The sequence below is a fragment of the Aureococcus anophagefferens genome, assembly GCF_000186865.1.
Source record: "Aureococcus anophagefferens unplaced genomic scaffold AURANscaffold_40, whole genome shotgun sequence".
Lineage (NCBI taxonomy): Eukaryota > Pelagophyceae > Pelagomonadales > Pelagomonadaceae > Aureococcus > Aureococcus anophagefferens.
The window spans coordinates 197,736-225,590 of NW_008705597.1; the positions used below are offsets into that span (position 1 = coordinate 197,736).

Here is a 27,855-nt window from a genome sequence, read left to right on the forward strand (position 1 = left end):
TCCTCAAGTTCCGGTTGAGTAGCTCCTGCAGCGAAACATATCGCTTGTCGGTGTATGGGCGACTCCTTCGCAGTTTCCTACAAGAATGCACAACTCATCCTTGGAATGTGTCAAATACTGGCTGGAAGGGTCCTTGAAACCGATGATCGATGAACTACTGCCAATGGATAGACTGAGAAATGGCCTCGCGCGAATTGTGAACCGCAGGGTACAGGGGAAAATTGTGATGATGATGGAATCAGCAGAGTGGGCTGCGGCGTGTCCACAATCGACTTCTCCACCGGTCCTGCTTGGCGGGCAAAGAACCATCGATAAGAAGGGAAGAAGACTTGACCATTCTACCATGCGAACGCCATGTCTTGCGAGTCTCGAGAAAATCTCATGTACATTCAGCAGCCTCCACATTTGCTCTGGCTCTGTTGTGGTCGCAGCCTCCGCCTGCAAGCTAAGTGGCGGAATTTATGGTAGATCACTACTTTGCGAGTACATCACACGTACTCTGATATCCTCCCGGACTGTGTCACTCAATTGATGGGTGTCTTTGGTCTCAGTTCCACAAGCGGCAACGTATGGTGGGTTCATACACAATGTGTTCTGCCTATCCGACTCAGACTTGGGTATGTCGGCAATCGAGGCGCACTCCATTGACTGCTAGCAGGTCGTACTGCTAGAATGTGTGTGCATGATAATGTACGCCGCACACGAGCACGCTGGAGTGTTCGTTGGATTGGGGGGAATTTCGAGGGCAATGCCATCGTTGGCTGATGATGCCGATCACGTCGAGGAGGCGCCATTTGCCTATTCAGCCAGCGGCAACCTGCTTTCCGTGGGCTCGGGGTGAATTTCGTATCATCTAGGTCTCACGGGACCGTGTGTAACACTCGATACCGCGTGCTCCTCATCATTAGTGACGCTACATCTTGGGGCAGTAACGCTGGAAATAAATGAATGCACATGTGCCTGTAGCACCAGTGTCGGCATACTCACACAAGATTCGTCTCTGTCTTTTGCAGGTGGGGGCATGCTTTCTAACCTCGGCAGGTGTCACACATTCGATGGCCGAGCAGACGGATACTGCCGAGGAGAGGGATGTGGGGCCTTTCTACTCGTTATGGACTCTGAAATTGGAGCGGCTCGCCTTGGTTCTGCTGTGCAGTAGGACGGTCCGAGCGCGAGCCTAACAGCACCAAATGGGTGATCCCAGAGGTGACTGATTTAGGCTGTTCTGAGATATTGTTCTCCTGCGTGTGTCCTGGAAGCACACGGCACGGGTACAGCCCTCGGGGATCCGATTGAGGCTTGTGGCTCTTTTGAATCTTGAGCATTCATCAAACGACGCTCGTTCGCAGGTCGGCGCTGCGATTTGGGCGCTGTGTAAACCTGGAAACGAGAGCATGCGTCGAGTTTAATGCGCCTCTCTGAAGTCCAACATGGGTCACCTGGAGGCCTCCGCGGCTGCTGCGGGTCTCGCTGCGCTTGTACTGGTGCCTCTTAGGATGTTCATGATCTCGGCCAATGCGCAGCTGAATCAGCTCTCTTTCACATGTGAATTTACTGTCATCTGCTCAGTTTTCGGCCCAGGTTAAACTCGCACCTATCTTCAATCGTAACGTCTAGATTCGAGTTGCCCACCGAGCTGACACCCCAAGACAGAGACGAATTGGGGCATCGCCCAGGCCGACTGAGTTCGTTTGGGTTTAGTGGCACCATTGCGCATGGGGCCTATACCCGCGCCTCACGGGAAACTCCTTTTTCGAAAGCTAAGTTATCATCGCTCTATCGTGCATAGCGTCAACTTTCTTGCAGCAGTTTGTGCTTGACCCGCATCAAGCGCGGGCGGGCGTTGATCCGCATGCTACTCCTTGGTTCTTTTACCAAGGACAAACTATCAGAAATCTGTGACCAAAGACCATCACCTGGGCTATCTGGAGGTTCTTGCCATTTTCAGACCCACTGTTGGATCAAGCATTGACCGGCCTATAATCAAAACTCACAGTTTCGCGACTCCCTCGTGATGCCATTTTTAATCATGCGAGTCCGTGCTATACGAACATTGACGTTTCTCTATGGTTAACCAAGTCTGGCTTTCTGCAATGCGACAGGTATTCGTGCATGTTTGCAGACGCATGCGCACTGAGGGAGTTGGGTCAAGTTCTTCTGTGTCTAATACCGTGCATGACAAGCAACTTTTTCCAGATATTCATTTGAGATTTCCATATACCGAGATTATCGGACTTCGTATCTTCTTATTCCCTCCTGCAGCCGCTCCGCCAGGCCTTTTTAGTCTCCGGGCGTCATCGTCGAATAGACTTAATGATCTTGGATAACTTCGCCATCACCACTTCGGCTCGTGTTTCTCCATGGTATGGACACGTATGCAGAGTTCCAAATCAGCTCCATGTACCATCAAGAGTGGGTTTGAAGCCAGACAATCGAGTGGCTAACTGTGAGCGCCCCAAATCAGGGAGCTGACTTTTCGTCTGGGGCTGGTGGCATGTTCCTGCGCGATCGATTTGGATACGATCCGCTCAAGTCGCGGTCGTGGCGCCTGATCACGCAGTATTCCCCGACTAGCGCGAGCCAAGCTTAGATGTTTGGGTGAATCCGCAGAGCGACAGACCTCAACAACGACAGCTATGGGCTCCGGGGGGATTGGACAGCATCTGTCTAGCAGATAACACAGGCCGTGAGGGAACATGCTCCAATTCACGGTTTGGCGGGTATCAGCGAGGGTGGAACCGCGGCGTCGATTCTGATCACTCAAAGCGCCACTGACTTTGGGCCAGGATTCTACAGTTGATTGCTGATCAGCGTCTGCGCGCTGACGTCGCCTGCTCATAGTTGCCTGTACGAGGACTGAGCAAGCAACACGCCGTCCCTCCATATGGTCGGCGATAGCGACACCAACGATATTCAGCACATGGTCGGGCGGACCGCGGGGCTCGTTGGGTCTAGGTCTGGGATATGCATGTTCCGTGCAGGGCACAAACTACCCAACATGAGCGCTCGCCTTGTCGGTGCGTTGGAAGCACTTAGCTGCAGTGCGATTGGTGGGTCAATTGCGCATGCGTCCGATCCAACTCAATGGTAACACCAAAGATGCCAGTAAAAGTACGATCACGAATTCAGCTCTCATCAGACACCCAAGGGTGCGAGTACTGGGTCTATCAACGGAACTTGGTCATATAACATCGATGCTCGCTTGCACACTGCGCACGCGTATTGGCAAGACGGGCACGTTCTTCGTTTGGAGTGTGGGCGCCTAGAGACAATCACTCTTCTCCTGGCAAGTATGCTACACTGCATCACGTGCCAAGCGCTCGTTCTCTCCGAGACTGACGATAGCGTGCAGAATTCGACGGTGCAGTAACCAAGTTGCAATCTCGCCGCTGGTCTGGAAAAATACATCGCGACTCCAATTCTCGCGATCCTTGCCAAAGGATCATGAGTTAGTTTTGCTCAAGTCGCAGATTGGTGCGTCAGTATGAGAGGACTTCAGCGAGGAGAATGCTTGACAGCTCCCACGTGGAATGAGAGTGCCGTTGCCTTTGACAGAAGGGATGCTCTCTTAGAATTGAGAAGTTGCACGACGACCCTTTAGCGCATCAAAGTCGTTGGGACTTGAAACACGCTAGCCTTGATGCGCAAATAGCATGCGTCGCTCGCGGCTCAAGAAGGGAGCGATGTAAGATGGGCAGGCGTCGTTACGTCGACCTCACGTCTCATTGTGCAGCGTGGTGGCAGCGATTTGCCTTCGTGATGTGCGAAATCGACCGAGGTGCTCAAACTTTCGTCAAGGCCGAGAACAAAAGAATCTTCGTGCTGGTTGAGTTCGGACCGCGTGATTGTGATTCAGCCCGACGTCCAGTGCAGCCAGCTTTAGGAGCAGATGATGCGGTATTTAGCTGGTGTCGTTATCGAACTGAGTATGAACAGCTTAGGAGAGCTTTCCCCGCCTCTCATTGCAGCCCCCACGATTCTAGTAGCTGAAAAAGCGTCCTATGTGTGCATCAGTGAACAGGCTGTTGGAGATTACACACTCATCGTGGATCGGGGCCATTAATTGTCTCCAGTTGGCCAAGAGACTGACTTGACTCTCTGAATTGCAGTCTCGTGTTTCAAGTGTCTGGCAGCAACCTGGGCCAATATTGGGCCCGCCGTCCAGCTCCCGGTGTCTACGGGTACCAGTCGACAGATATAAGTCTCAAGAGTCCACGTTGCCATCGTCGCCGGTCACGGTGCAATCCACGTGCGCTTGGCTTGATTCGAGCCCGCGGAAGTGAGTTCCTTGACTGCGATTCTGGGCGTGGCCTGCAAAAGCGGAATGACCATTGACGTACTCGCATCTTTTCATGAGGACAGTTGGATCCCTGATAATTGGCTACTTGGCAAGGAAAAGCTAGTTGGTAAAACAATGGTGGGTGCGGGACTCTTGACATTCGATACAATCTCATCTCTCTGAGGCATTTCGATTATGGCAGTCTCCGATGTCGATGCTCTGTACACGAGCGTCGAGTCTTTGGCGCGAGCCGATAGCCTGGAAGCAGCTTGAATGAGGCTCATCGACGATATCAAGCAGGAGAATCAACAAAAAGCGACAGACATGACAAACCTGGGTGTGCTCCTGCTACCGGCTGCGCAAGTGCGCTGTGTGTTGAGCAGTGCAGCAAAATCCATGTTCGGTGGTATGAAACTGACTTCATATACTGACACTAAGCTCGTCAACCTCACGTGGAATGACACCACGACAGCATCACTCGAGCTCGACGACCTTTCCACGTTCAACGCCATGACCTCGAGCTTGCTGGAGAATCTTGGACGATGTCTGGCAGCTGCGTGCGCCTCGACGGAGATTTGAGCTCTGGTGCTATAAGCCACTGGCCCCCATTTCTGCACTGGAGGTCGCTACGACAAAAAAGCATCGTCACTGCCGCCTTGGTGGGTCAAAGCGCAGGGCATCTATGGCAGCGGGTATCTCCTTGACCGAATACGGAGCGCATCAATCTATTCCATCTCCGTGCTCCAAGGATCGTCCATCGGCGGCGGGTTGCTGCTGGGCCTGGCCACGGACCATCGTATCGCCACGCGCTCTGCGATTTTCCGGCTGGGCGTCGCGCCGTATGGCCTCAGTCCGGTAGTGATGGCAACAGCCGTACTGCCGAAACTCGTCGGACACAGTCTCGCAGCGCGAATGTACGTGGAGGACTTGTCCTTTAACGCGCATAACGCCACGGCATCTGATATCTCAAGTATCGTGATGTCCGACCGTCAGATAGCGCATAGGGAAGCCACGCAACGCGCCGTTGCTGTCTCCGGTACTTGTGAATGCGAGGATTGTTGTAGCAAGGCGCATCATTTCATTCAGGAGACCCTTCTCAACATTGAGGCGAGCGGACGAGCCAACGAGGCGCTTCAGACAACATCGCCAGTTTCGCGGGCACGAATCTGAAAGACTACAAAAACAGTCGTATCGTCCTCTACTCCCCAAAATGTAGTACTCTCTTGAAGTCATCGCACGGTCACGCCTGCTATCACAGCAGAGGCTGTCGAGAATCTCGTAGCCTCGGTAGTCTCCTTGATGCTGGGGGAGGCCCATATTGGCACTGACACACCACTCATGGATGCCGGGGTGGATTCACTTGCGGCTGGCGAGCTTGTGCAGCAGCTTGGGACTCAGTTCAGCACTGAGCTCCCAGCGACGACGCTATTCGACTACCCGAGCATTGCATCAATAGCGCAACATCTCGCACCTAAGCCCCAGTTCCTGGAAGCACAAGACACTCACATTGACGATCCTGCAGACTAGAAAACGGAAGACTAAAGCTGTTCAGTATTTGTCGCGGCCAGGTCACTCCGTCTTCCGCCTTGTCTCCGCTCTGACACTGATGCAGCGGGGTGCTCGAAATACAGGCTGAACATGGCTTCTTCAGTGCCACTCTCACGCTGGGACATGGACGCAGTCGATTTTAGGGGATTCAATGCTGATTAGAAACAGCGTCTCTGATACGCCGCCTTCTTGGAACGCGGGAGCAATTTCGATGCCAGCTTTTTTCGAGTTCGACCGGCGGAAGCAGCGCCAATGGACCCGCAATAATTTCTCGTGTTACAGGTCGGATATTGTGCGCTGTAGAGAAGATAGCTCAAATGAAGTGCGCTCGCGAACGTGGACGTCGGAGTCGTGCTCGGTATGATGAATTTGGACAATGCGCAGGTTTCTCTAGTCGCCGGCCCTTACGATATGACTGGCAACGGCATGTCTGCGGCCGGGGCCCGTCTATCTTTCGTGTTTGCCATGCGCGGTCCGTGCGTTGCTACAGACACCGCGTGCTCGTCCAGCCTCGTCGCGACGCACCTTGCGGTGCGCCAGATAGAACACGGCGAGTGTGTTCATGCGCTGTCGATAGGAAGCAGCATGATTCTGAGCCCGCGCGGCGCGTTTTCCATGTTTTCCATCGCTGGGATGCTGTCGACGCGCGGCCGATGCCACACGTTCGATTCCCGCGCAAACGGGTATCAGCGCGGCGAGGGCTGCGTGAGCATCGTGAACAGCTCCGTCGGCTCCGAGAACGTGCACCTGGGGTCGAGCTGCCTGCACAATGGTCGGAGTGCGACATTCACCGCGCTGAACGGGTCGTCGTAGTAGCACCTGCTGCGTCGCAGCGGAGAACTCGACACTCGATTCATCGAAGCCCACGGGACCGGCACATCGCTGGGCGATCCTGTGGAAGTCGGCTCGTTGGCCGGCGTGTTCGCGTCGTCTGCTGTGTCGATTACCTCCCTCAAGGGTAATCTGGGCCACATGGAAGGCACGGCAGGTGCTGGTGGCTTGCTGAATCTCAGCAGCGTGCTTGAATTTCGGTCGGGAGTCGCCAACGCCCAACTTCGTCAACTGAATCCGAACCTACAGAACATGATCGCTGGATGAACACTGGAGCTCGCGGCGGACTAGACTACGGTGACGCGGGCATCGACTGGCGGCGCAAGCTCGTTCGGGGCTACGGGCATCATCGCGCACGCGAGGCTTGGAACTCTGTGCGAGTAGAATTAGGAAGGTGGCAAATCCGGAAAGGTGTCCGATTCTTCGATACTTCTACCGTCGTGATTTATAGTCATATCTTAGTATCGTGCTCAAATGGTTGCATCTGCCAAAAGACAGAGAAGAGACACCGGCTTCCGGCAGATAGTTTCACTACAGCGACAGAAAGATAATGCCAATACAGAGTGTGCATATGCCTTTCTCTTGTGATTAGTGCTCAGTAGAAGCACACAGAGTCTTTCTGACGTCCGCTTCAATCGCATGTTTATCATATCTCGTGACAATGAGCTTGATTATTTTATAGATTTCGCTTAGCGTAGTTGGACCCTTTCTACAAGCGTTTTAAAAACAGGGGTGCTTGTGTGTGGTATATTTTGTGACTGACAATGACCCGCGGCTCAGAGGGAGACCTTTAAGCTGGCGCCTCAGCCAACCCAGGCTGTCCACCATCAAGCTCACGGCACGCTCGTGTTTGGAACCCGCGGGGATGTTATACTGCAACTTATTACAGATGCACTGCCAGGGTCGTCAACCGAAACCACTGTTTTTTCGCTGGTGGCCGCCCTTGATTCAGGGAACTCTTGGAGCCCTAAAGGCGTACTTGCGATTGATTTGTTTACTCATGACAGAAGAGGTGGTGCATCATCGACCCGTCTATATCATGCTTTGATAGCGAGCCGGCTTCCGCGTTTCCTCGTGGTAAACGCGTCGACATGGGATGGAGCTGTCGTGGCAAATGGGCTCCATCTGCAGCGAGAAGGTACCTCTCTGGCTCCAATAAGTAATTCTGAGATGAACTTGAAATGTGAGGGTGTTGGTATTGCCGCCCTCTCTTACTACGCTCCTAGTCTAGCCCTGAACGCCTCAAGCGCGGAAGCATTCCATGTCAGTCCTGGCAGATACACGATGGGGCGCGGGTAGGAGAACATCACTTTCGTCAGCGACGATGAAGACACTGTCTCGCTAGCATTGTCAAGTTTAAGTAGACTGCTTTGATAATGTGAGCTGGCCTTCGTGGAACTCGGCCGCCTCGAGGTTGGCACGGAAAGTGCGGTAGACCGCGGCAAGTCAACCAAGTCGTTCTTGATGTCATTTTTCGAGGCTGACAACCATCACAGTGTGGAAGGGCTCGACACTTTTAATGCGTGCTATGGTGGGACAAATGCCTTATTCAGTACCACGAACTGGGTTTACGGCCAGGCGCAAAACGGTCATCATGGAATCGTGGTCTGTTCCGACCCAGCGGTCCATCCGGACCCTGCTCATATCTCTGGCATCGGAGCATCCTCGATTTCTATGGTTGTGACGTCACAAGCGCCATTGACACTTTAGTGATAGCGCACGACGTTTGTGAAGCACTCCTGGGACTTCTATCGGCCTGTTGGATGGCCCACGAACGACGCAATTATGGACGTCAACATCGCAACAGGTCAATATGAAGAGGCCATGATGTGGTGCCAGGGCAGATTTAGTGAAACGGTGGGTCGAGATGATCTATTGACAACATTCAATCTTGTGGTGTATCACAACAACGCCCCATATCATTCCAAAAGGAACCTGAGGCTCATGTGTGAAGTGATGTACGGCAAGCTTAGCAAAGCTTAGCATGAGGTTCTCTTCCGGAAGCACGTTGAAAACGGCATCGCCATGAGTGCCCAAAACGCATCAACTTACACGTGCCCGGTCTATGCTAGTTTACTTTCACTTGCTCTGAAGATTGGTGACAGCCTTGCTAATCAACGCGTCCTATGCATGGCGTATGGATCTGGCTGCGCCGCTAGCATGTTCGGACTGGACGCTACTGCTGCGCCCGTGTACGCCTCAGATGTGCTTGCCAGCCTGCGTGATCGGTAACAAACACCAGTAGAGGACGTCCTACTTCTCGTCAGTGCTTTTGAGATGACACATGGATGATTCGGATACGAGCCGTCACATCGCGAGAGCTGATAGGATGCAGCCTTCTATCTCAAGAATGTCAGCGCGATGGGAGTCCGTGCATATGGAGCTCATTCTACAGTTACGTTGATCAAGGTAGACTCACTGGAATCTTCTCGTGTCGTCCACGTCGAGCTAGCCTAGGACTCGGTGACTGACTCGTTGCTCGAGGAGCTCATCCCAATCCTAGATCCCGGACGAATCATAGTTTTCGCATTTGCCACTGCTGCTCAGGGTGGTGTCGGAAGCGCCATGGCAGGGAGAACCTTTTTGAATCACTTCTCGTCGCGAAGCGGTCATCTTCCCATCGTTGTCTCGAGTCGCGGGCATACGACAGGGGGGAGAATGCTGATGATTGCAGTTGCAGATCTCTCGATTGCAACGTCTAAAGCTATGTTTGGACTGTCTGTCGCGCTTCATGAACCCCATGGCATTGCCCCCTTGGGACTTCGCAGGCGGGTCAGATCCCACCTCATTCGGCGATGGGTGCTGCTTCGAGAGGACCTTGACGCAGGCACGGCACTGAGGAGCGGTCTTGTTGAGATCATCATCTCAATAGGTGAAGAATATCACTATCTTCGCTCTCTAGATCAGAGAGGTGAAGAACATGAGTTTCTTTGCTCTCTCGATCAGCGCTTAGCATCAGAATCGACCGTGGGCTCGCAGATGTAGATGATTCTCCCAGGAGTCTTGGCAACAGATACAGCAACGCACATTAGCCATGTGAAATTCCCTCTGGCAGGGGTTGGAGAATTATTGTTGGACGAAGGCTCTTGATATTGGAGGCAGACAGCTGAGTACATTTACAATCTTCAGATGGAAGGGATGCATGCCATGGTGCTGCGGATAGATTCCAAGACCGAGAGAGCACGCTTGGGTCGCCACACTCAGACGATTTCGCCGGAGAGGTCGGCCTCTGATCAGAACCTGCGATGATCAATTTCAAAAATTCTTACAAAGGTCCGAGCTCCGCTACTTGGTATTTTGCAGAGTTATAGCTCGCGTGTGTTCAACTGGATGCTTGATGCTGACTGGAGGACGTGCGGGACTCAAGCTTGTGGGAAAATATCGTCGAAATGTTCAGCCACTGCACGCATTCCACAGTTCTCATGGGAATGTTCGGATCTGCTCAACGGGGGCATTGTTTCTGCGTTTCATGATGTTTCTTCTAGTCCATATTCTCATGCGCTCACTCTCGCTTACACTGTGACCGTCGCGCCCCGTGTTGGGGCCCGGAATAGTACCATGCTGCTACGACCTAGTAGGTCCTCCGAATGAAGGTGTACTAACGCGAAGTCAAACACCCCCAAACTCGGAAAAAGTCAGGGGAGCACGCTGCTGTCAATCTTGGCGACATGTTTTGAAGAGAAGAACTTCGACAGCCCTCATTCTCCTATTCTAGCTAGTGCTCCTCTCAGAACCCGCCTCAGAACCCGCCTTCTCTCTGACCGAGGTTCTAGTAGAAACCTGAAGAAGGTTAGAACGTCAATAAAAACGCTCTCCCAGTCGATGTAGGACTTGTTAACACTTGACCTCAAACGACAAGAATAAGAGTCAGCGAAAGGATAAATTCAGATGGTGATTGACACGTGAATGCGCACCCCTAATCTCGTGCAGCTTTGGCTGGCTAGGTGTGGCATTGCAGTCGTTGATATCATTGTTCGGTAGATGTAGCCCGACTCCCATCAGCACTTGATTTGCGGTGACTTTTAGCCAGGAGGGAGCAACTTTGCCTTCACACGAACACTTGCCCACGCTTTGTGTCGTTGCAAATTGCCAACGACCCTTGTTCTTCGAGCGGATGTTAAGTCCAAGTTTGGGCCACTAGTATCAGCGTCAGACTTGTTGATTGTAGAAAACTAAGGCGTTGGCGCTGCAGATTGGCAATCGACCTTGGCACTGGCTACAAGTGCACACCCAGCCAATAAGCGTGGCTCGATGGACATTTTCTCGGCACACGTCCGCCTGAAGGAATGCATCCGCTGCTCTTCAGCAGCCGAGGTTGTCCTCAATGCTGCGTCATGAGGCGCAACTGCATCGACGACTGACAAATCCAGTTTGGGATACTTTTGAATGCGATTAAGCCGCCTACATCTGAATGATACCGCTAGTCTGGCTGAATTGAACGACCCTGTGCATTTCAACGGGGAAAGTTACGAATTGATGTCCGATGTGAAGTTGTGCATCGAGTATGCAGACAAGATGGCATCGTAGTGTTAATTGCGTGCGTTGGTCTTACAAGGAGTTGGTGCGCACTTCTGCACCGGTGGACGGTTAGAGAAGGGCGCTCCGGACTATTCAGGTCTTTCAATTCATGATGCTCTGGGACACGTCAATATCAACAACGAGGTTGCCATGTGTTTGAGGAAGCTTCTGGTTGCAACAATGGCGGCGGTGCACGGGAAGCTTATCGGTGGCGGTGTGGCTCTTTCTTTGGCAGCAGAGTACCGCAGTAGTTCTCAAGAGGCAACATTCAACTTTGGCAATCTCCCTCGTGGAATGAACCCTTTATTCATGTTGAGCCGTTCCTTGCCACTTGTCGCGGGGTGGTGAGAAGCAATGGAAATGTACATTGAAGACCCCACGATCACCGCGCAGACAGCATGGCAAGTAGGCGTTGTGGATAATGTTGGGGATTCCGTCGGTGAGGTGAAGAACGTTGCTCGAGTTTAAGTTACACACCTAAGCCCAAGCTCACACAAAATCAACGATGGTCAATTTAATTGCATCTGCGACACCGCACATTCTGCGCAAGAAGTCTTGTGCATGCTCGAGTCGTTTGTAAATCGTGCTGCTTTAAAACCAATGAAGCAGGTAGACGTACCAAAGAAGATGTAAGCTGCGAATGTCACCTGATTGTCAGTCGCACGTTTCGCCGTGGACACGACTGCAATACAGGAGTCTGTTCATATCTGCATTTTGGAGGTGCTCGGCACGGAGATCGAGTCTGATACTCCACTCATGGCGGCGGGCATCGATTCTCTCGGAGCAACGGAGTTGCAGCGCGCCCTGAGCGAACAGCTCGGCACGGAGCTAGAAGCGACGCTTCTGTTTGATCACCCGTCGGCTGGCGGTATCGTGTCGTTGCTGGTGCAATAAACTGCCGAAGCTCCCATAGAGCAACCCAGGCCTTAAGTAGACGGCGCTTGACTCTACCAGACGGTGGGTGCCTGCATTTTGGAGGTGCTCGGCACGGAGATCGAGTCCGATACTCCACTCATGGCGGCGGGCATCGATTCTCTCGGAGCAACGGAGTTGCAGCGCGCCCTGAGCGAACAGCTCAGCACGGAGCTAGAAGCGACGCTTCTGTTTGATCACCCGTCGGCTGGCGGTATCGTCTCTCTACTGACAGCCTCTGTTTCCTTTGAGGTGAGTCCACCGTGTACTGCTTTCATGCCCATGATTGAAAGCCAATCGCAAACAAGCAGTGTTTCTCTGGTCGCAGCGGAGGCGCAGGTGGCTACGCCCAATGGTGTTTTGGACGATCCGTTGCGTGAAGCACCGCATAAAATGAAGGCCGTGTACGCTTCCAGAGATGGTGGCGACATCGAATGGAGAGATTTGCGGCGCCCGCTGTTTTTTCGAGGAAATCAAGAGGCGCATATGCTTATTGTTGCAGTCTGCACTGTTGGACTCTCCTTGGCTGATAATTTGTTCCTCCATGGACGCTATCAAGTCAAAAAGCCTCATCCCATAGTACCGGGTCTTGAAGGTAGCGGTATTGTGACGGCGACATCGAGGGGTCGTGCTTCGCCGCTCGTGCGTGACAAGATTGGATTTGGATCTTTGTACAACGGTTGCTGTGCAGAAGAAGTGCTATTTCTCCATTCCGAGTGTGCGAAGCTTCCTGATGAAATCTCGGACTTGTAGGTTGTCAGCTATGCTGCTCTGGGCACTAATTACACGACGATTTATTTTGCTCTCATATATAGGACACCTCATTTGGAGTGGGACGGGAAGATCTTGCTCATTCTTGGTGCCGCGGGTGGAGTCGGCACGGCTGCTATCGAAGTGGGAAAGAGTCTAGGTCAGACGACCATCATTGCCTGTGCGAGTTCACCTACAAAGCGGGAGCTGTGCAAAGCGCGTGGCTCTGACTTTGTTGTCGACTACACGGCTTGAGGCTGGCACCGTGACGTCCTTCATTCCACCGATTAAGCTGGGGTCCACTGTGTCGTTGATCCGGTAGGTGGAGACTATATGATTGGGTGTCTCCGCTGCACGAGACCAGGAGGTTGTATCTTGTCTGTTGGCTACGCAGCTGGTATCCCTTAAATTCCAATCGAACAGCTACTTCAGAGGAACGTGTCTTTGGTTGGTGTGTGGACGTTTGTGTTGCATTATCCCACTGAAGTATGAGCCTCAGCCTAAAGGTGTGTTGAATATTGGCTCTAGGGGTTGTTCAAGGCGATGATTGATGAGATACTACCAATGAATTTGTTCAGGGACGGCCTTGCAAAGATAGTGAATCGTCAAGTTTGAGGAAAAGTCGTTATGGTGATAGCATCGGCAGAATGGGCGGTGTTGTCCCCGTCTTATGTCCATGCCCCCATTGCGCTTGGTGGAGACCAAGGCGCAAAAGTTACTTCGAACCGAGCTGCCGTAGAAAAGAGGACCGCTAGACATCAGGAGTACACCTCAGCTACGGCGCACAACAACCAGCACAATCTATGCTCTCTCAGTGCAAACAAAAGCGCGCTCGTCGTAATCATTTCTTCTGCTTACAAGGTTAGTAATTCACTGTCAAGCGGATCCCTGTTTCGGGAGTTGGTTATCCGTGCGCTGTCGTCCCCGGCATCTGTTCCTCGAGCACGGTGGGAGCTACCTGCTTCAGCTCCTTTAGCGACAACTTACGGAGGATTTGTGCACAACATGTTCGCACTATCGCGCTCCGACTTGGGCATGTCCGCTGCAGAAGCTTCGTCTACTGACCCTCAGTAACTCATGTTGCTTGAGAGCGCAAGTGCCATTATAATCAGCCCGTTGGACAAACACATCGGGATATTTGTAGGGTTAGGTGGAATGTCGAGGGCGATGCCTCTACCAAATAGCACCAAAACGCCAAGCGTCGAGTAAATCTCATGGGCATATTCAGCTAGTGGAAATCTTCTAGCAATCGGCTCTGGATGAATATCATATCATCTCGGTCTTACAGGGCCATGTCTCACCCTCGATACTGCGTGCTCTACATCCTTGGTGGCTCTACACCTAGCGACAACGGCGCTACACAGAGATGAGTGCGTTTGGGCTAGTGGTGTGAATGTGTCCACGCTTAACCAAGGTACATCAGTGTCTTTTGCTGGGGGTGGTATGCTTTCTTCTGTGGGTCGGTGCCACACATTTGACCAGCGTGCAGATGGATACTGTCGTGGTGAAGGATGCGGGGCTTTATTGCTGTCTTATGACCTGGATGCTAAGACAACGGTGCGAGACACAAAGGTATAACAAGACGGCCCAAGCGCGAGCCTCACAGCGCCGAATGGGTCATCCCAAAGCTGACTGCTGAAAGCTGTCTGAGGGAGCAATGATGCCATGGGTTCGGTGCTTGAAGCGCATGGCACAGGCACGGCACTCGGAGATCCAATCGAGGTGATTTTTTGCAGGAATCATCCGCGGGAGGAGACTCAAGTTAGAAAGACAATTTTCAAATCATCTTGTTCAGGTTGGAGCTGCTACTGGAGCTTTTTGTGAGCACTCTCGACGTCTACGATGCGCATCTTTGAAGTCAAACATGGGTCACTTGGAAGTTTGCGCTGCCGCGGCCGGTCTCATGTCACTCGGACTTGTTGTTCTCGATGCATGTGTTATTACTACAAATGCGCAGCTGCGGTAGTGCGTCCACTTTTTGCGCAGGATTGACTGAGTCCTGCGCATGGTAGGATGAACACGCACTTGTCCTCGATGGTGTCATAGTGAATTGAATTGCCTGCTGATTTACTGCTGGAAGGTAAAAGTCTATAATCACCAGTGGGTCGTCTCAGCTCCTTCGGCTTCAGCGGAACCATTGCGCATGGGGCCTTTGTGGCTTAGGTGTGTTCAGGCTTATCCCTCGACAAAGCCTAGTCAGCCTCCTTCTATCGTGCTTAGTGACAAACGGTCTATCGTGCGAGTTGATGGACTACACAATAGGACCCTGAAGTCGCCTTTAGCTCGTTCTCATTTGTCACGTCAGGCTGCCTGTTGCCCTCGACGCAAGCCAATCTCGCAGATCATGTAGTTGGAGGAAGCATTCTACTTCCGGGTGTCGGCCACATCGAGTTGGCCCTGGAGTCTCTTGAGTCGAAAGAGGCACTCGCTGGAGTTTAATTTCTACGGCCATGCTTACTACCAGATCCTGACCTGAGCTGATGCATCTTGAGATGTACGAGCCAAGCTTCTGGGGCATTTGCGATTGCAAGTGCGACAACATAGGGCCAACCGACACTTACGAATCACTGCATAGGAAACCAGGGAGCAGGTTAAGCTAAGAATGATTGAACGACCAGCCATCCTGCACGGATACAGCCTGCTCCGAGGGCCAATCTAATTCAGACTACAGAGGCTCAGTGCTACTCTGGATTGTCATCAACAAGGTCGAGCAATCGTGTGGTTGCTAGCATTCGTCGTGTTGCTGCCGATCACTTTCTCAGCAGCACAAAGCGAAACTAAGCGAGCGGTGACTATCAAGAAAGAGAAAATAATACACCTACAAGCTGATGCATCAGCAAGTATGAAAGAGCAAGCACTTCGCTACGCGAGCCTGGTATTCTAGGCTCGGACCTCTGCAATAGTCCATCTACTGCAAGAGACAACATGCGGTAGTTCGATCAATAGTTCGGTTGTGCAAGAGAAGAACCATTGCAATCCTGGTTGCCTATCGGGATCTGCAGCTACCCTTGACCCATATAGGGCGAGTCTACCATGATATCAGTCATGCATGGTGCTTTCTGATGATCAAACAGCATAAGAGCCTCGAGTAGCTCCAGGATACAACTCTTCTCTAGATCAGGCGAAATCAGGTATAGCTGCGCAACACGCGATCGAGGTCCTCAAGGCCGCGTGTCTGGAGGAAGAACCTCCTAGGGGTGGCTGCGCTTGATTTTAGTCGAGGTCAGGCCAAGATCTATGAGACTTGTGCCACCTTAACCTTCATAGTCCCCCGGGTGCAAGCCAATTTGGCCACGAACGGCAGACTAGATCAAGCATAAATTTGGGCTTGCGACAAGCAAAGGAAGCCAAGGTCCAGTTTGCTAAGAGCCGCACGCATCGAGAAACAACTTGACTGTGGCTAACGTGGTTCATCGAGTCGTATCAGACCTCCTCGGGACGGCCGTTCCAGACGACACACCTTTGATGAGTGCCGGTCTGGACTCGCTTGGTGCTAGCGAGCTCGCCACTACACTAGGTAAAACAATGAGCATTGATATAGAACCCACGGCGCTGTTTGATCATCCAACGCTTGTAAGTCTTACTTATCTACTGGACCGAGGAGCGGGCTCGTGCATAGAGTCCGGACACAGTGTGGAAATGCGATTGCCCGTGATCATAGCTTGAGACTAGCAGGGGCAGCTGCACGGCCTTGCTGCAGATGCGTTCTGAGTCCCAATTGCAGAACAAGCTTGCGAAGCTTCCGAGCTATACAATCTTTCTCACCTTCAATACGTCACCTGTTGAACTATTCCTCTTCTTCGCTGGAATATGGATTCGGTGGACACTTTTCGTTTCAACGCTGACGCACGCCTGCGAACACGCTATGGTTCCTTCTTACAATCGGACTTTGGATTGTTTGATAATACCATATTCCGTATAGCCCCGGCGGAGGCGGTTGCGCTGGAGCCTTAGCAGCGGCTCTTATTAGAAGTGGGATACATGGCATTTCGGAGAGGAGGCTAAGGCCGCTCAACGCTGCTCGATTCTGACACCGGCAACTACACCGGCATGATGAACATGGATGCGGCGCAATTCCTACCGTCACTGCCTCGTCCATACGATCTAACCGGCGTCAGTTACTCGGCCGCTGGCGCTCGCTTGTCATATGTTTGTGCAATGCGTGGACCTTGCATGGTGTTCGACACCGCCTGCTCATCAAGTTTAATTGCAGTGCACGTCGCACGGCGCTGTATGCAACACAATGAGTGCTTGCATGCGTTAGCCGTTGGCCCGAATGCGATTTTGCATCCAGGTGCTCATGCTAAACCAGCCTTGACGGGGATGACGTCTGCTCGTGGTCGCTGTCACACCTTTGACTCGCGAGCAGACGGCTACCTCCGGGGCGAAGCCTGCTGCGCTGTCATTTTGACTGTAAGTGCAAATACCTCTATCGCAGCTTTGGGCACCTCCGCCCGTCACAATGGATAAAGTGCAAGCTTCACGGCGCTCAACGGCTTGTCGTAGCAGATCTTGTTGCGAGCCGCTCTCTGAGATGCCACTTGCGCCCCTGGCACTGCGATGGAAGCTCACGGGACCGGGACGGGCCTGGGAGATCCAATCGAAGTCAGCGCTGTATCGGCTGTTGTGTCCAACAGCAAGGAAAAATGTCTCATTTCTGCGTTGAAGGGAAACGTAGGCCATACGGAATCGACTGCGGGCGTGGCCGGTGTTCTCAAACTTGCTAGATCTTTGCGTGGTTGCGAAGGTACCAGGAATGTGCAGCTGTATGCGCTCAACCCGCAAGTGCGGCAGGCCCGAGTAAGCGTGCTAAGCGTCCCCACAGACAGTCAAGTAGCGCAGCTCGAGAGAGGAGGTGTGAGCTCGTTTGGGTGGAGTGGCATCATCGCACATGGAGTGCCCGGACAGTCGGCTAGTTTGTCAGACCATCCTCAAACTAGCTAAGTAGTGTATTCACAGTATCGTGCTTGGAGGTAATTGACATGACGCAGTCAGGGTAGTGAGCGATTTTGATTCTATTGAGGGTCATCTAGGCAAGAACAAGAACATGTCAGATTAGCACTGTATTCCGAGGGCTGGTAAGAGTGTTTATGAGTCTCCACAAAAACATGTGGCTATGTTGGCGCAGAAGCACAAACTCACGCATCTGCTGATATTCCCCACTCTGCAAAATATGAAATAATGTCCCAATGTGAACAGGCTCAGTAATATCTCTAACTTGAATCGGCCAACTCCAAGAACAAGTTCCAATCGTGGGATTTTCAAAGAAAATTTCATCTTTCTTTGCATTGCATTTATGTCGGTAGCAGCTGGCACGGTTCAAGGCTGCCTTCATCTGTAGAATACATCTCGAAAATTTCGGCGACACGACCGGTCAAGAAAATTGGTGCACTTGAGCCATAAATGATCACCGACCCGTTTTTTTCACTTTTCTCCTCTGGGAATCACGCATGCCTCTTGAGTATTTCTAGCTACTAATTTGGTGATTGTGCGCTTGAGTCTCAAGTGACAATATGGCTACTGCTATGTCTAGAGTCTGATGGCGCTTCCATTGATGCTATCGTGTCGGAGCACTGAAGTCGCGGTCAACTCACGAGTAGCATGTCATTGCCTGGATCTCTCTTTAACACAGACGCCTCGACTGGAAAAGCATTGTGGATGTTATAACAATCTAGTTCCATCGCCGCTCACATGTGTGCTTTCGAGACTCCAAGTCCGCTATTACATAATACTGCGGGCGAAGTAATCTCAGGGTCCCGCGTATAGGAGTCATCTGGTTGAATCACATGAGCATCTGCTCCGACAATCGATTGAGCTTCTATCAAGACACTGGTATGTTCGGTTGCCTGGGAGGCTCTTGGTACATCAGTAGACACAAACACTCCGTTGATGTCTGCAGGCTTGGACTCAATCGCCGCGACGAACTTCACGCAGACCCTATCCACAAAATCTGCTTTGGATGTTAGCCCGATGATGCTATTCGACCATCCGACACTAGATTCCATTGCGGTCCTTCTTTCGAAAAATCTCGATAGCTCCCGGACATCTGAGCCTCAGGTACCTTGCAAGTAACCTCACATTGCGCTCCCGTTTTTGCCAAGCGAAGAACAAGGGCAAGCGTTAATGACATTGATAGCATGGAGCTTTTAGTTGGCAAGGTCGCTGTGCTTCAACGATGAGTTGCGCTCAGTATCGATGCGCGCTCACGTGACTAACTCGAGTGTCCCTTTGATGCGATGGGCAACAGTCAATCGCTCAGTATTGGCAGCCGCGGACTACGGGTCATTTACCAGCATTGATCAGTAGAGTATTGATGCACTCATTTTCAATATTTCAATCCCCGAAGCGAATTCGGTCGATCTGCAGCAAAGAGTTGTGTTAGATGTTGGCTACCGCACGCTTCAACAAGGTTACAAACAACAAGGTTACAAACAAAAGGATGCTTCAGTGCGAGTCCAGTTGGTGTATGGGAATATTGGCGTGTTCGTCGGTGTTGAGCCTAGCGGCACGAGGAATGATAACATGGACGTGAATGTGTTCAGTGCTAGTGGTGGGGCGCTGTCTATTGCGTCGGGGCGGTTGTCGTACACGCTCGGCCTCGTTGGGCCGTGTGAATCCATAGACACCGCCTGCGCTTCTTCCCTAGTTGCTTTGCACTCTTCGTGAAGAGCTCTCCAAGGGCAAGAATGTCATGAAGCGGTCAAGATTGGCACCAAAATTCTGAGCAAAGAGGCGAGTACCGCGATATCCATTGCGGGGATGACGTCGATTCGGGGGCGATGTCACACGTTCGACGTTCACGCAGACGGATACTGTCGTGGCGAAGGATGCAGCGCCTTCCTATTCTCCTTCCGCTCCAAAGTAGAAGTCCTTGGCACGGCTGTGCAGTAAGACGGCCCGAGCGCGAGTCTGACGGCACCCAACGGGTCGTCGCAACTCCGACTTCTCAAAACGGTGCAAGATACTCACGCGAGATGGCTCGCACTTGAGGCGCACGGCACGGGTACGGCGCTAGGAGATCCCATTGAAGTACTTTAACCGCCAATACTGGAGTGAGTTATTTCTTCTAGGTGGGTGCGGCCATTGGAGCCTTGCGTGTGAAATATGGGCCAGTACAGTGCGCATCTTTGAAGTCAAATATGGGTCACCTGGAGGCGTCGGCGGCCGCAGCAGCATTGACCTCTCTTGTGCTCGTTCCAATTATTATGTGCGTTATCGCCATCAACGTGCAGCTCAGGCTGCACGTTCTCTCTCAGACGCAGGATGTGCTCAAGACGCACCACCAGGCTGAACGTGCACTTGGGTTCAAGCATTTCGTTCCAATTTAGGATGCCCGCCGAGGGGTCGCCAGGTGAAAGTCATCAACCTTCCCTAGGCCGACTAAGCTCGTTCGGCTTTAGCGGGACCATCGCGCACGGTGCCTTTGTGGCCTTGGCAAGTTCACGCTCGTCCCTGGACACCTCTGAGTCGTGCTCCTTCTATCGTGCTCACCGACTTGCGCTTCCTGGCCAGCGGCCCGCAAGTCGATGGTTTGTGCACCCTAAGGTCCCCAAAAGTTCAAACTCGTTGATTGAGGGAGGCTCATCGCCGTTCACGCAAGCCGCGCTTTCAGATCATGTAGCTGGAGGCAGCATCCTACTTCCGGGTGTCGGCTACATTGAGCTGGCCCTAGGGTGTCTGGAGCATTAAAGGGCGCTCACTGGTGTGCAATTTCTTCGGCCGTGCATATTACTAGAGCCTGGCTTCAGCCGATGCGTCTTGCGATGCACAAGGCAGATTTCTGGAGCGTTTGCGATTGACAGCGCGACAACCGATGGCCAACTAACGTTCTTGAATCACTGTTCGGGAAACTTCCCGAGAGGGTGAAGTGACCACGACGGCTGTCCTGCACCGCCGCTCCACACTTTGATGACCAATTGCAGTCCTACGAAGTCCTCAAATCGAGTGGCTGGCAGTTTTTCAGGAGCGCAACGATCGACGTGCACTGATGTCGCATCTGTCGACGGTCGGCAATCCGCAGAGAGGGCGGATGTCCTTGGAACTATAACTGCGACGGCGTGGTCACCTTTGGAGTTGAACTTCTTGCCAAGCGCAGGGTGGCAGAGCGTGTGCGCTTTTGTGCTACGGAGAATGCCACGTCCCCGTATTGGGCGCAGTCCACGACCGAGATTGTGATGGCATCATCATAAGATACGTGTGGCGGGCTGTTTCTAAATACGACCTTACAGACCTCGCAATTCAAGCGCCAGCTACCCTCAAAGTATGCTTGGCTTTGATTTCTGTTGGCGTCAGATCATACGTGCACCTCTGGTGATCAGCTTTGTTTCAGGCAGGAACTGCATCCGGTGATCTGTTTTTCCTGTGCAAGAGCTCCAACAAGGGACCATTCTGTCTGATCAGTTCATGTGGAGGATAGAGTTGTGTGCCGACTTATAGCATCTCCACGACAGAATCAATGTCTGGCTCATAAATACAGTGGACAAGCCAGATAGTTCACCATACAGCTCCAGTACATCCCATTTACGCGGAGTGCCTAGCGATACTCAAGCAGATATATCTAATGCATTAGTGGCCTTGAAAATTAGCGTCCGGGAGGAAACGTCGTCGTGATCTACAATGACGATTCAAATCACAAATAAGTGGAGCACAAACCAGCGAGATAAGTGTGCCCTTCAGGCGACAAGACAGTGTCGCGTAGACACTGCGCCCGCAAAAGCATCGACCGTGGCAGTGTCGCTGTCGAATGTGTTCTCATTCAACTTTCCAGGAAGCCTCTCCACGACGTTTGGGCTCAAGCACGTGGCGACTGGTGCTCTCGCGACGAACTCTGGGGTGCCTTTCTCTCGTTGGTAGAGCGCACAAGGCGGCGCTTTGTACGAATCGGCAACTTATGGGTCCTTCACCGAGTTCGCGTCGGACGGAGCTGCTTTTGAAATCTCGAGGATTGAATCGCAAGGCATGAATCCTCAGATGATGGCGGTCCTCGAAACAGCGACGTCCACGCTATGTGCGTCGAGCTGCCGTGCATCACTCGTAAATACGCCGGTCGGTTTTTTCCTCGGCGCTGGCGGCTCCATGTCAAGTGAGGGTGTTGGGACAGATGCTGCTAATACAAAGGCGCTGTCGGTGTACTCGGGAACCTCAGGAACACTCTCTGTGGCGTCTGGTCGAGTGTCTTTTACGCTTGGGCTTACAGGGCCCTGCTTGACGGTGGACACGGCGTGTTCGTCGTCGCTTGTCGCTACCCATCTGGCAGCGTCGGCTATCAAGCTGGCCGAGTGTCCGCAGGCGGCGGCGACGGGGGTCGGCATGCTGACGCAGGCGGTATCGATTGCGTTCTCAGCCGCGCGCATGCTCTCGGCTTTTGGACGCTGCCACACATTCGATCGCCGCGGAGACGGGTACTGCCGCGGCGAGGGCTGCGGGGCGTTTCTGTTGTCATCAGGCGCGTTGGAAGTCTCGACTGTTGGCACGGCTGTGCAGTAGGATGGCCCGAGCGCGAGTCTTACCGCGCCCAATGGGTCATCGCAAAGGTGATTGGTGTCGACCGTGCGAGACGGTGATGCCGCAACTCGGTCTTTAGAAGCGCACGGCACGGGCACGGCGCTCGGGGACCCGATCGAAGTAGTCCCTTTTGGTAACCAAAACCACGATTGAATAATTCGCCTTAGGTTGGAGCGGCGATTGAGGCCTTGTGTGAGGGCTCACAGCTGGTACGATGCGCCTCTTTGAAGTCGATCATGGGTCACCTGGAGCCATCTGCGGCCGCCGCGGGTTTGGCGCCTCTTGTGCTCATGCCTCTTGGCACGTGCGTCGTTGCTATGAACGCGCAGCTAAGGCTGTTTGTGACCTCTGTGCAGGAGCTGCTGAATTTCGTACATACTAGGTTGAACGCGCACCTATCCTCGGCGCTGACTTGGTGATTTGAGATGCCCGCTGAAGTGTTGGCCGAAAGCAAACATCAGCGATCATCCGTGGGTCGTCTGAGCTCGTTCGGCTTCAGCGGGACCATCGCGCATGGATCTTTTGTGGCTTTGGTGTGTTAGGACTTAGCCCTGGACACAGCCAAGTCACTTTCCCTCTTTTGCACTCAGAAACCAACCGTTCCTGGGAAGCGGCCACGAAGTCGATGGACTATTCAACCGTACTCTAGCGTCCCGTAAAGCTCGGACCCAAGCGTTACTAAAGGCCCCGTGTCGCTCTCGATGCAAGCCACTCTCATGGAACATGTAGTTAACGGAAATATCCTACTTCCACGTGTTGGCTACGTCGAGCTCGCCTTTGGGTCTCTCGAGCTGCCAAAATTGCTTACTGGTGTGCAGTTCTTGCGGCCGTGCATGCTACCAGAGCCCTCTATGGGCTGATGCGTCTTGCGATGCCTGAGTCAAATTTCTTGAGCATTCACGATTGATAGCGCGACAACGGAGGGTCAAGTAGCTTTTTTGAAACACTGTGCGGGCAGCTTTTCGCAAGCAAGCAACAACCAGAATGCCACCAAGATCGGCTGCCTTAGGCTGGCGCTTCATGGTCATAATTTTAAAAATTCCTTGTGGCGAGCGGCGGACGGCTTCTCAGGATCCCAATGACAGACCGGCACTGATTTTCCGTCTCTTGATGGTCGGCAATCCACAGAAATTACGTCAATCCACGGAACTTCAAATGCAAGTATGCTGTTACCTTGAAGGTGAATTTTCTTGCCAAACGCACAGCGGGCGAGCATTTACGCTTTTGTGAAAGCCCAATCGTGAACTTTTCTGAAACCCCAATCATCTGCACATTGCGCCTCGGGAGTCTGGCTCCGCAGAAAATGCACGCCCGGCTAGGTGCCATCCTGTTAAGCTAGCAGCCCAGCCCCCCTTTATCTGCAAAGTAGGCCTTGCAATGATTTCATATGCGCACCTTGGGTAATTAACGTGCTTTTAGAGAAAGAGTGCATCAAGTACACTGTTTTTCGTGTGCAAGAGCATCAATATGGCGTGCTCGCACCTGATTAGTTCAGATTGAGGATAGATTTGTGTACCACCTAGCATGTACATGAGGGGATTCCTGTCTGATTTGTGGACGACTCAGGTAGCAATACGTTTTCACAAAACCGGTCTTGAGCATCGGCTCCAGACCGGGCACTACTCGCTGATACCACTCCGAAGTGAATACTAGCACTTGGCTTCGCAAGTTTCGATGCTGCTGACAGGGGAGTGAGCCATCTCGTCTTTAGCAAACACGGCTAAGATTCCGAAATAGGTCGCGGAAGCTTCTTAGGTATCACACCGGTCGCATCTCATGGTACTATCTTATGGACCTGTCGGATTGTATTGGCGCGTGCATCTCTGACTTCAACAGATAGCCGAGTACTATCCAAAGCACCATAACAACCAAGGCCTGTTCAAGTGCATTCTCCCGTCCAATGCGAAAGCCTCCGCACAAGGCGGCGCTTTGTACGAATCGGCAACTTATGGGTCCTTCACCGAGTTCGCGTCGGACGGAGCTGCTTTTGAAATCTCGAGGATTGAATCGCAAGGCATGAATCCTCAGATGATGGCGGTCCTCGAAACAGCGACGTCCACGCTATGTGCGTCGAGCTGCCGTGCATCACTCGTAAATACGCCGGTCGGTTTTTTCCTCGGCGCTGGCGGCTCCATGTCAAGTGAGGGTGTTGGGACAGATGCTGCTAATACAAAGGCGCTGTCGGTGTACTCGGGAACCTCAGGAACACTCTCTGTGGCGTCTGGTCGAGTGTCTTTTACGCTTGGGCTTACAGGGCCCTGCTTGACGGTGGACACGGCGTGTTCGTCGTCGCTTGTCGCTACCCATCTGGCAGCGTCGGCTATCAAGCTGGCCGAGTGTCCGCAGGCGGCGGCGACGGGGGTCGGCATGCTGACGCAGGCGGTATCGATTGCGTTCTCAGCCGCGCGCATGCTCTCGGCTTTTGGACGCTGCCACACATTCGATCGCCGCGGAGACGGGTACTGCCGCGGCGAGGGCTGCGGGGCGTTTCTGTTGTCATCAGGCGCGTTGGAAGTCTCGACTGTTGGCACGGCTGTGCAGTAGGATGGCCCGAGCGCGAGTCTTACCGCGCCCAATGGGTCATCGCAAAGGTGATTGGTGTCGACCGTGCGAGACGGTGATGCCGCAACTCGGTCTTTAGAAGCGCACGGCACGGGCACGGCGCTCGGGGACCCGATCGAAGTAGTCCCTTTTGGTAACCAAAACCACGATTGAATAATTCGCCTTAGGTTGGAGCGGCGATTGGGGCCTTGTGTGAGGGCTCACAGCTGGTACGATGCGCCTCTTTGAAGTCGATCATGGGTCACCTGGAGCCATCTGCGGCCGCCGCGGGTTTGGCGCCTCTTGTGCTCATGCCTCTTGGCACGTGCGTCGTTGCTATGAACGCGCAGCTAAGGCTGTTTGTGACCTCTGTGCAGGAGCTGCTGAATTTCGTACATACTAGGTTGAACGCGCACCTATCCTCGGCGCTGACTTGGTGATTTGAGATGCCCGCTGAAGTGTTGGCCGAAAGCAAACATCAGCGATCATCCGTGGGTCGTCTGAGCTCGTTCGGCTTCAGCGGGACCATCGCGCACGAAGCATTTGCATCTATGGTACACCCAGGACGTTATGCTGACGCACCGGCAACTTCCTGCTATTGAGCTTAGTAAGTAGAGGCTTCTCGGAGACGATCTGCATGGTATCTGGTTCAGGCCGAGAAACAAGATGCGTTGCTTGTTGGATTGCCCTTGTCCATTTTGCTCGTATCGTTAGGTGGGCAGCGACTGGTCGCACCAGTTGATGCCCCACTGATGTCTTGGGCTGGAACCTGCAACGCCGATTCACATAAAGCCATAGGCAAACAGGGACAGGCAAGTCAATGCAATGGTGTCATTTGCATTGTCTGCAGCTAGTGATGTCGTCAAGGCGGTCAAAACAGAAGCGATTCACTTTCCTCCTACCGGTTGATTTGCTCTGTTCAACGAATGCTAGGATCACCGTGAACCGGAAATTACGGCTTCTGTCCCGCATCGGAGGTTGAGCTTCTCCAAGCAAACACCGTGAGCCCACTTGTCTACATAAGAAACAAAATTCCAAGCCTCCATTCATCGTGTCCAAAAGATTACAACCATTGAAATAAGGCCACGGCATACGTGCGTGAGCCATCTTTTCAGTCTCATCGATTGGGCAAGAGTATGTAGTAAATCAAGTCTCCACAGCCAGCGTTTTTCATTCTCACGCAGCAATGACGACTCAAAGTTTGGAGTCCATAGATTCCCCCAGGACCGTTGTCTCAACCTCAGGCTCCGAAAACAAAGTCAGCAATTCAAAGTCAGCTAACAATTACCCCCGACGAAGTCCATGCCGCTGTTAGGGACGCTCTGGCTGGGGTAATCACAGTAGAGAGTAAAATCAGTAACGACACCACTCTGGTAGACCTTGGCATCGATTCTTTGTCGATCGTCGAATTCCGAAACAGGATATCATAAACCACTGCAGTCACCCTCAATAATGATTTTATCTAAAGCAACCCAACACTTGGCGCGATCGAGACTGCTTTGCTTGTAGAGACGTAAATTGCGAGGTTATTGCCGGAGGCATCTTCCTCGTATAATATACAAGCTTCTATGGACCTATTTGTGAGCGCAGATGCTATTCCTAATTGTCATCGATGCATCCGTATTTGGGGTTTTGTGCTCTCTACACCCCGATCGGGATCTTCTTTGCTTCAACTGTGCCTCCATGCGCACTCGATGCTTTTTGCACCATAAGAACTCTATATTTTGTCTTTTGAAACTGTCAATCAACGTCAATTGGCACTCCCCGATGCAATGGGGCTCTCCAGTGGTCTGATCCAGGCTATCGTTGAGCTAAAAGCGTCAGACAGCGTGCGTGCGAAAATGACTATAGCAATACAGGCCATTTCTTCTATCAGCATCTTATAGCTGTCTCAATAACTTTAGGATTGGACCTCCCCCAGGCTGTTTATCGACAAGACGCCGTCGTACTCGAGCGATATTCGCGTGTTATGACAAGCCGAGTCCTGATTTTAGCGAGCAAGATATCTCTTTATATCTCGTCACCCCGTGCCATGCATCGCATCCTGGGTTGATCTCATGAAGAAGAATCTAGCACTTCAAAACAAAGTGGCAGATGTCGAATGGAGCACCATCGAGCCCGAGTGGGTTGCGCACAACTAGAATATTATCCAGATGTTTACCGAGGTGCCTGGCAATTGCCGTGCGCGAGTGTGATACGAGGACCTTGTTCGCTCACCGATCCATGTCCTTAGCTCCACATCTGCATTTCTAGGACTTGAATTTGAGCTTCAAATGGCAAATCCCTACAACACCAACGCCGTAGAATCTTTTGCCATCCATGGTGGTGTGGCGGCGACGGACCCCAAGCTGCTCAAGAAATCATCCATTGACCCCAGGTCTCATCAGCCGTGTCTAGTCCCGAATTCTGTCTAGGTCAAGACAGAGACATACGCAGCTTGGCCGACAAGTGGAAACTAAAGCTCGGTTCTTGTGCTCTTTCCTCGTCAGCCAGGTAGGTAGGTTGGGAGTTGGGATATGCAGCAAACCTAGAATCTGCTCATGTCTTTCGTGTCATCAAGCAGGTTTCTGATTCATTTGTCGGCACATTGAGGTGTGGTACGCAACAGACAGCTGCGATCATTATCACGTACGATGGGCTTGGCTTTTAGTATGGAGCAGGTTTACTATCTTTGCTATCAACCAATCAGACACTGGTCGCCTTACAAGCCCCCGAATTTGTGTCTGAGTAGCAAACCTTTGCCGATGTGGATTCTTGAGGCAGGCATCACACTGCAATCCTTTGACAGCAACTCTCTGGAAGCAGCGCATGCCTCGTGGGATATTCGTTTGGGGGGCTGCTCGCTACTTCCATCAGGAAGGGCCTAATACTAACACAGCCTGTGAGCTTGTTGTTGATTGACCCCATGCCGTACAGTTCCAGGTCATCGAATTTGGCTGTAGCTTTATCCAGGCTCGAACAGTGGCAGTATG

The 27,855-nt window shown here is 52.5% G+C and overlaps 5 protein-coding genes across 5 annotated transcripts; all 5 read left to right on the top strand.

The window, feature by feature from the left end:
* Window positions 1-841: 841 nt before the first annotated feature.
* On the top strand, window positions 842-1,159 carry AURANDRAFT_33120 (hypothetical protein; the record flags this gene model as incomplete). The annotated part of the gene is made up of 1 exon (XM_009042952.1): window positions 842-1,159. A coding segment is annotated over one exon (318 nt), but the record flags the coding sequence as incomplete, so codon positions are not given.
* Window positions 1,160-6,154: 4,995 nt separating this feature from the next.
* Window positions 6,155-6,640, top strand: AURANDRAFT_33101 (hypothetical protein; the record flags this gene model as incomplete). The annotated part of the gene is made up of 1 exon (XM_009042953.1): window positions 6,155-6,640. A coding segment is annotated over one exon (486 nt), but the record flags the coding sequence as incomplete, so codon positions are not given.
* A 1,413-nt stretch (window positions 6,641-8,053) lies between these two features.
* On the top strand, window positions 8,054-8,278 carry AURANDRAFT_8778 (hypothetical protein; the record flags this gene model as incomplete). The annotated part of the gene is made up of 1 exon (XM_009042954.1): window positions 8,054-8,278. A coding segment is annotated over one exon (225 nt), but the record flags the coding sequence as incomplete, so codon positions are not given.
* Window positions 8,279-16,897: 8,619 nt separating this feature from the next.
* AURANDRAFT_33095 (hypothetical protein) lies at window positions 16,898-19,876 on the top strand (the record flags this gene model as incomplete). Its single annotated transcript, XM_009042955.1, has 2 exons — window positions 16,898-17,294; window positions 19,731-19,876. 2 exons carry the CDS (start codon window positions 16,898-16,900, stop codon window positions 19,874-19,876), a joined length of 543 nt encoding a protein of 180 aa, XP_009041203.1.
* A 1,908-nt stretch (window positions 19,877-21,784) lies between these two features.
* AURANDRAFT_33108 (hypothetical protein) lies at window positions 21,785-24,937 on the top strand (the record flags this gene model as incomplete). The annotated part of the gene is made up of 3 exons (XM_009042956.1): window positions 21,785-22,320; window positions 24,090-24,108; window positions 24,887-24,937. Coding segments are annotated over 3 exons (606 nt in total), but the record flags the coding sequence as incomplete, so codon positions are not given.
* Between the last annotated feature and the right edge of the window lie 2,918 nt (window positions 24,938-27,855).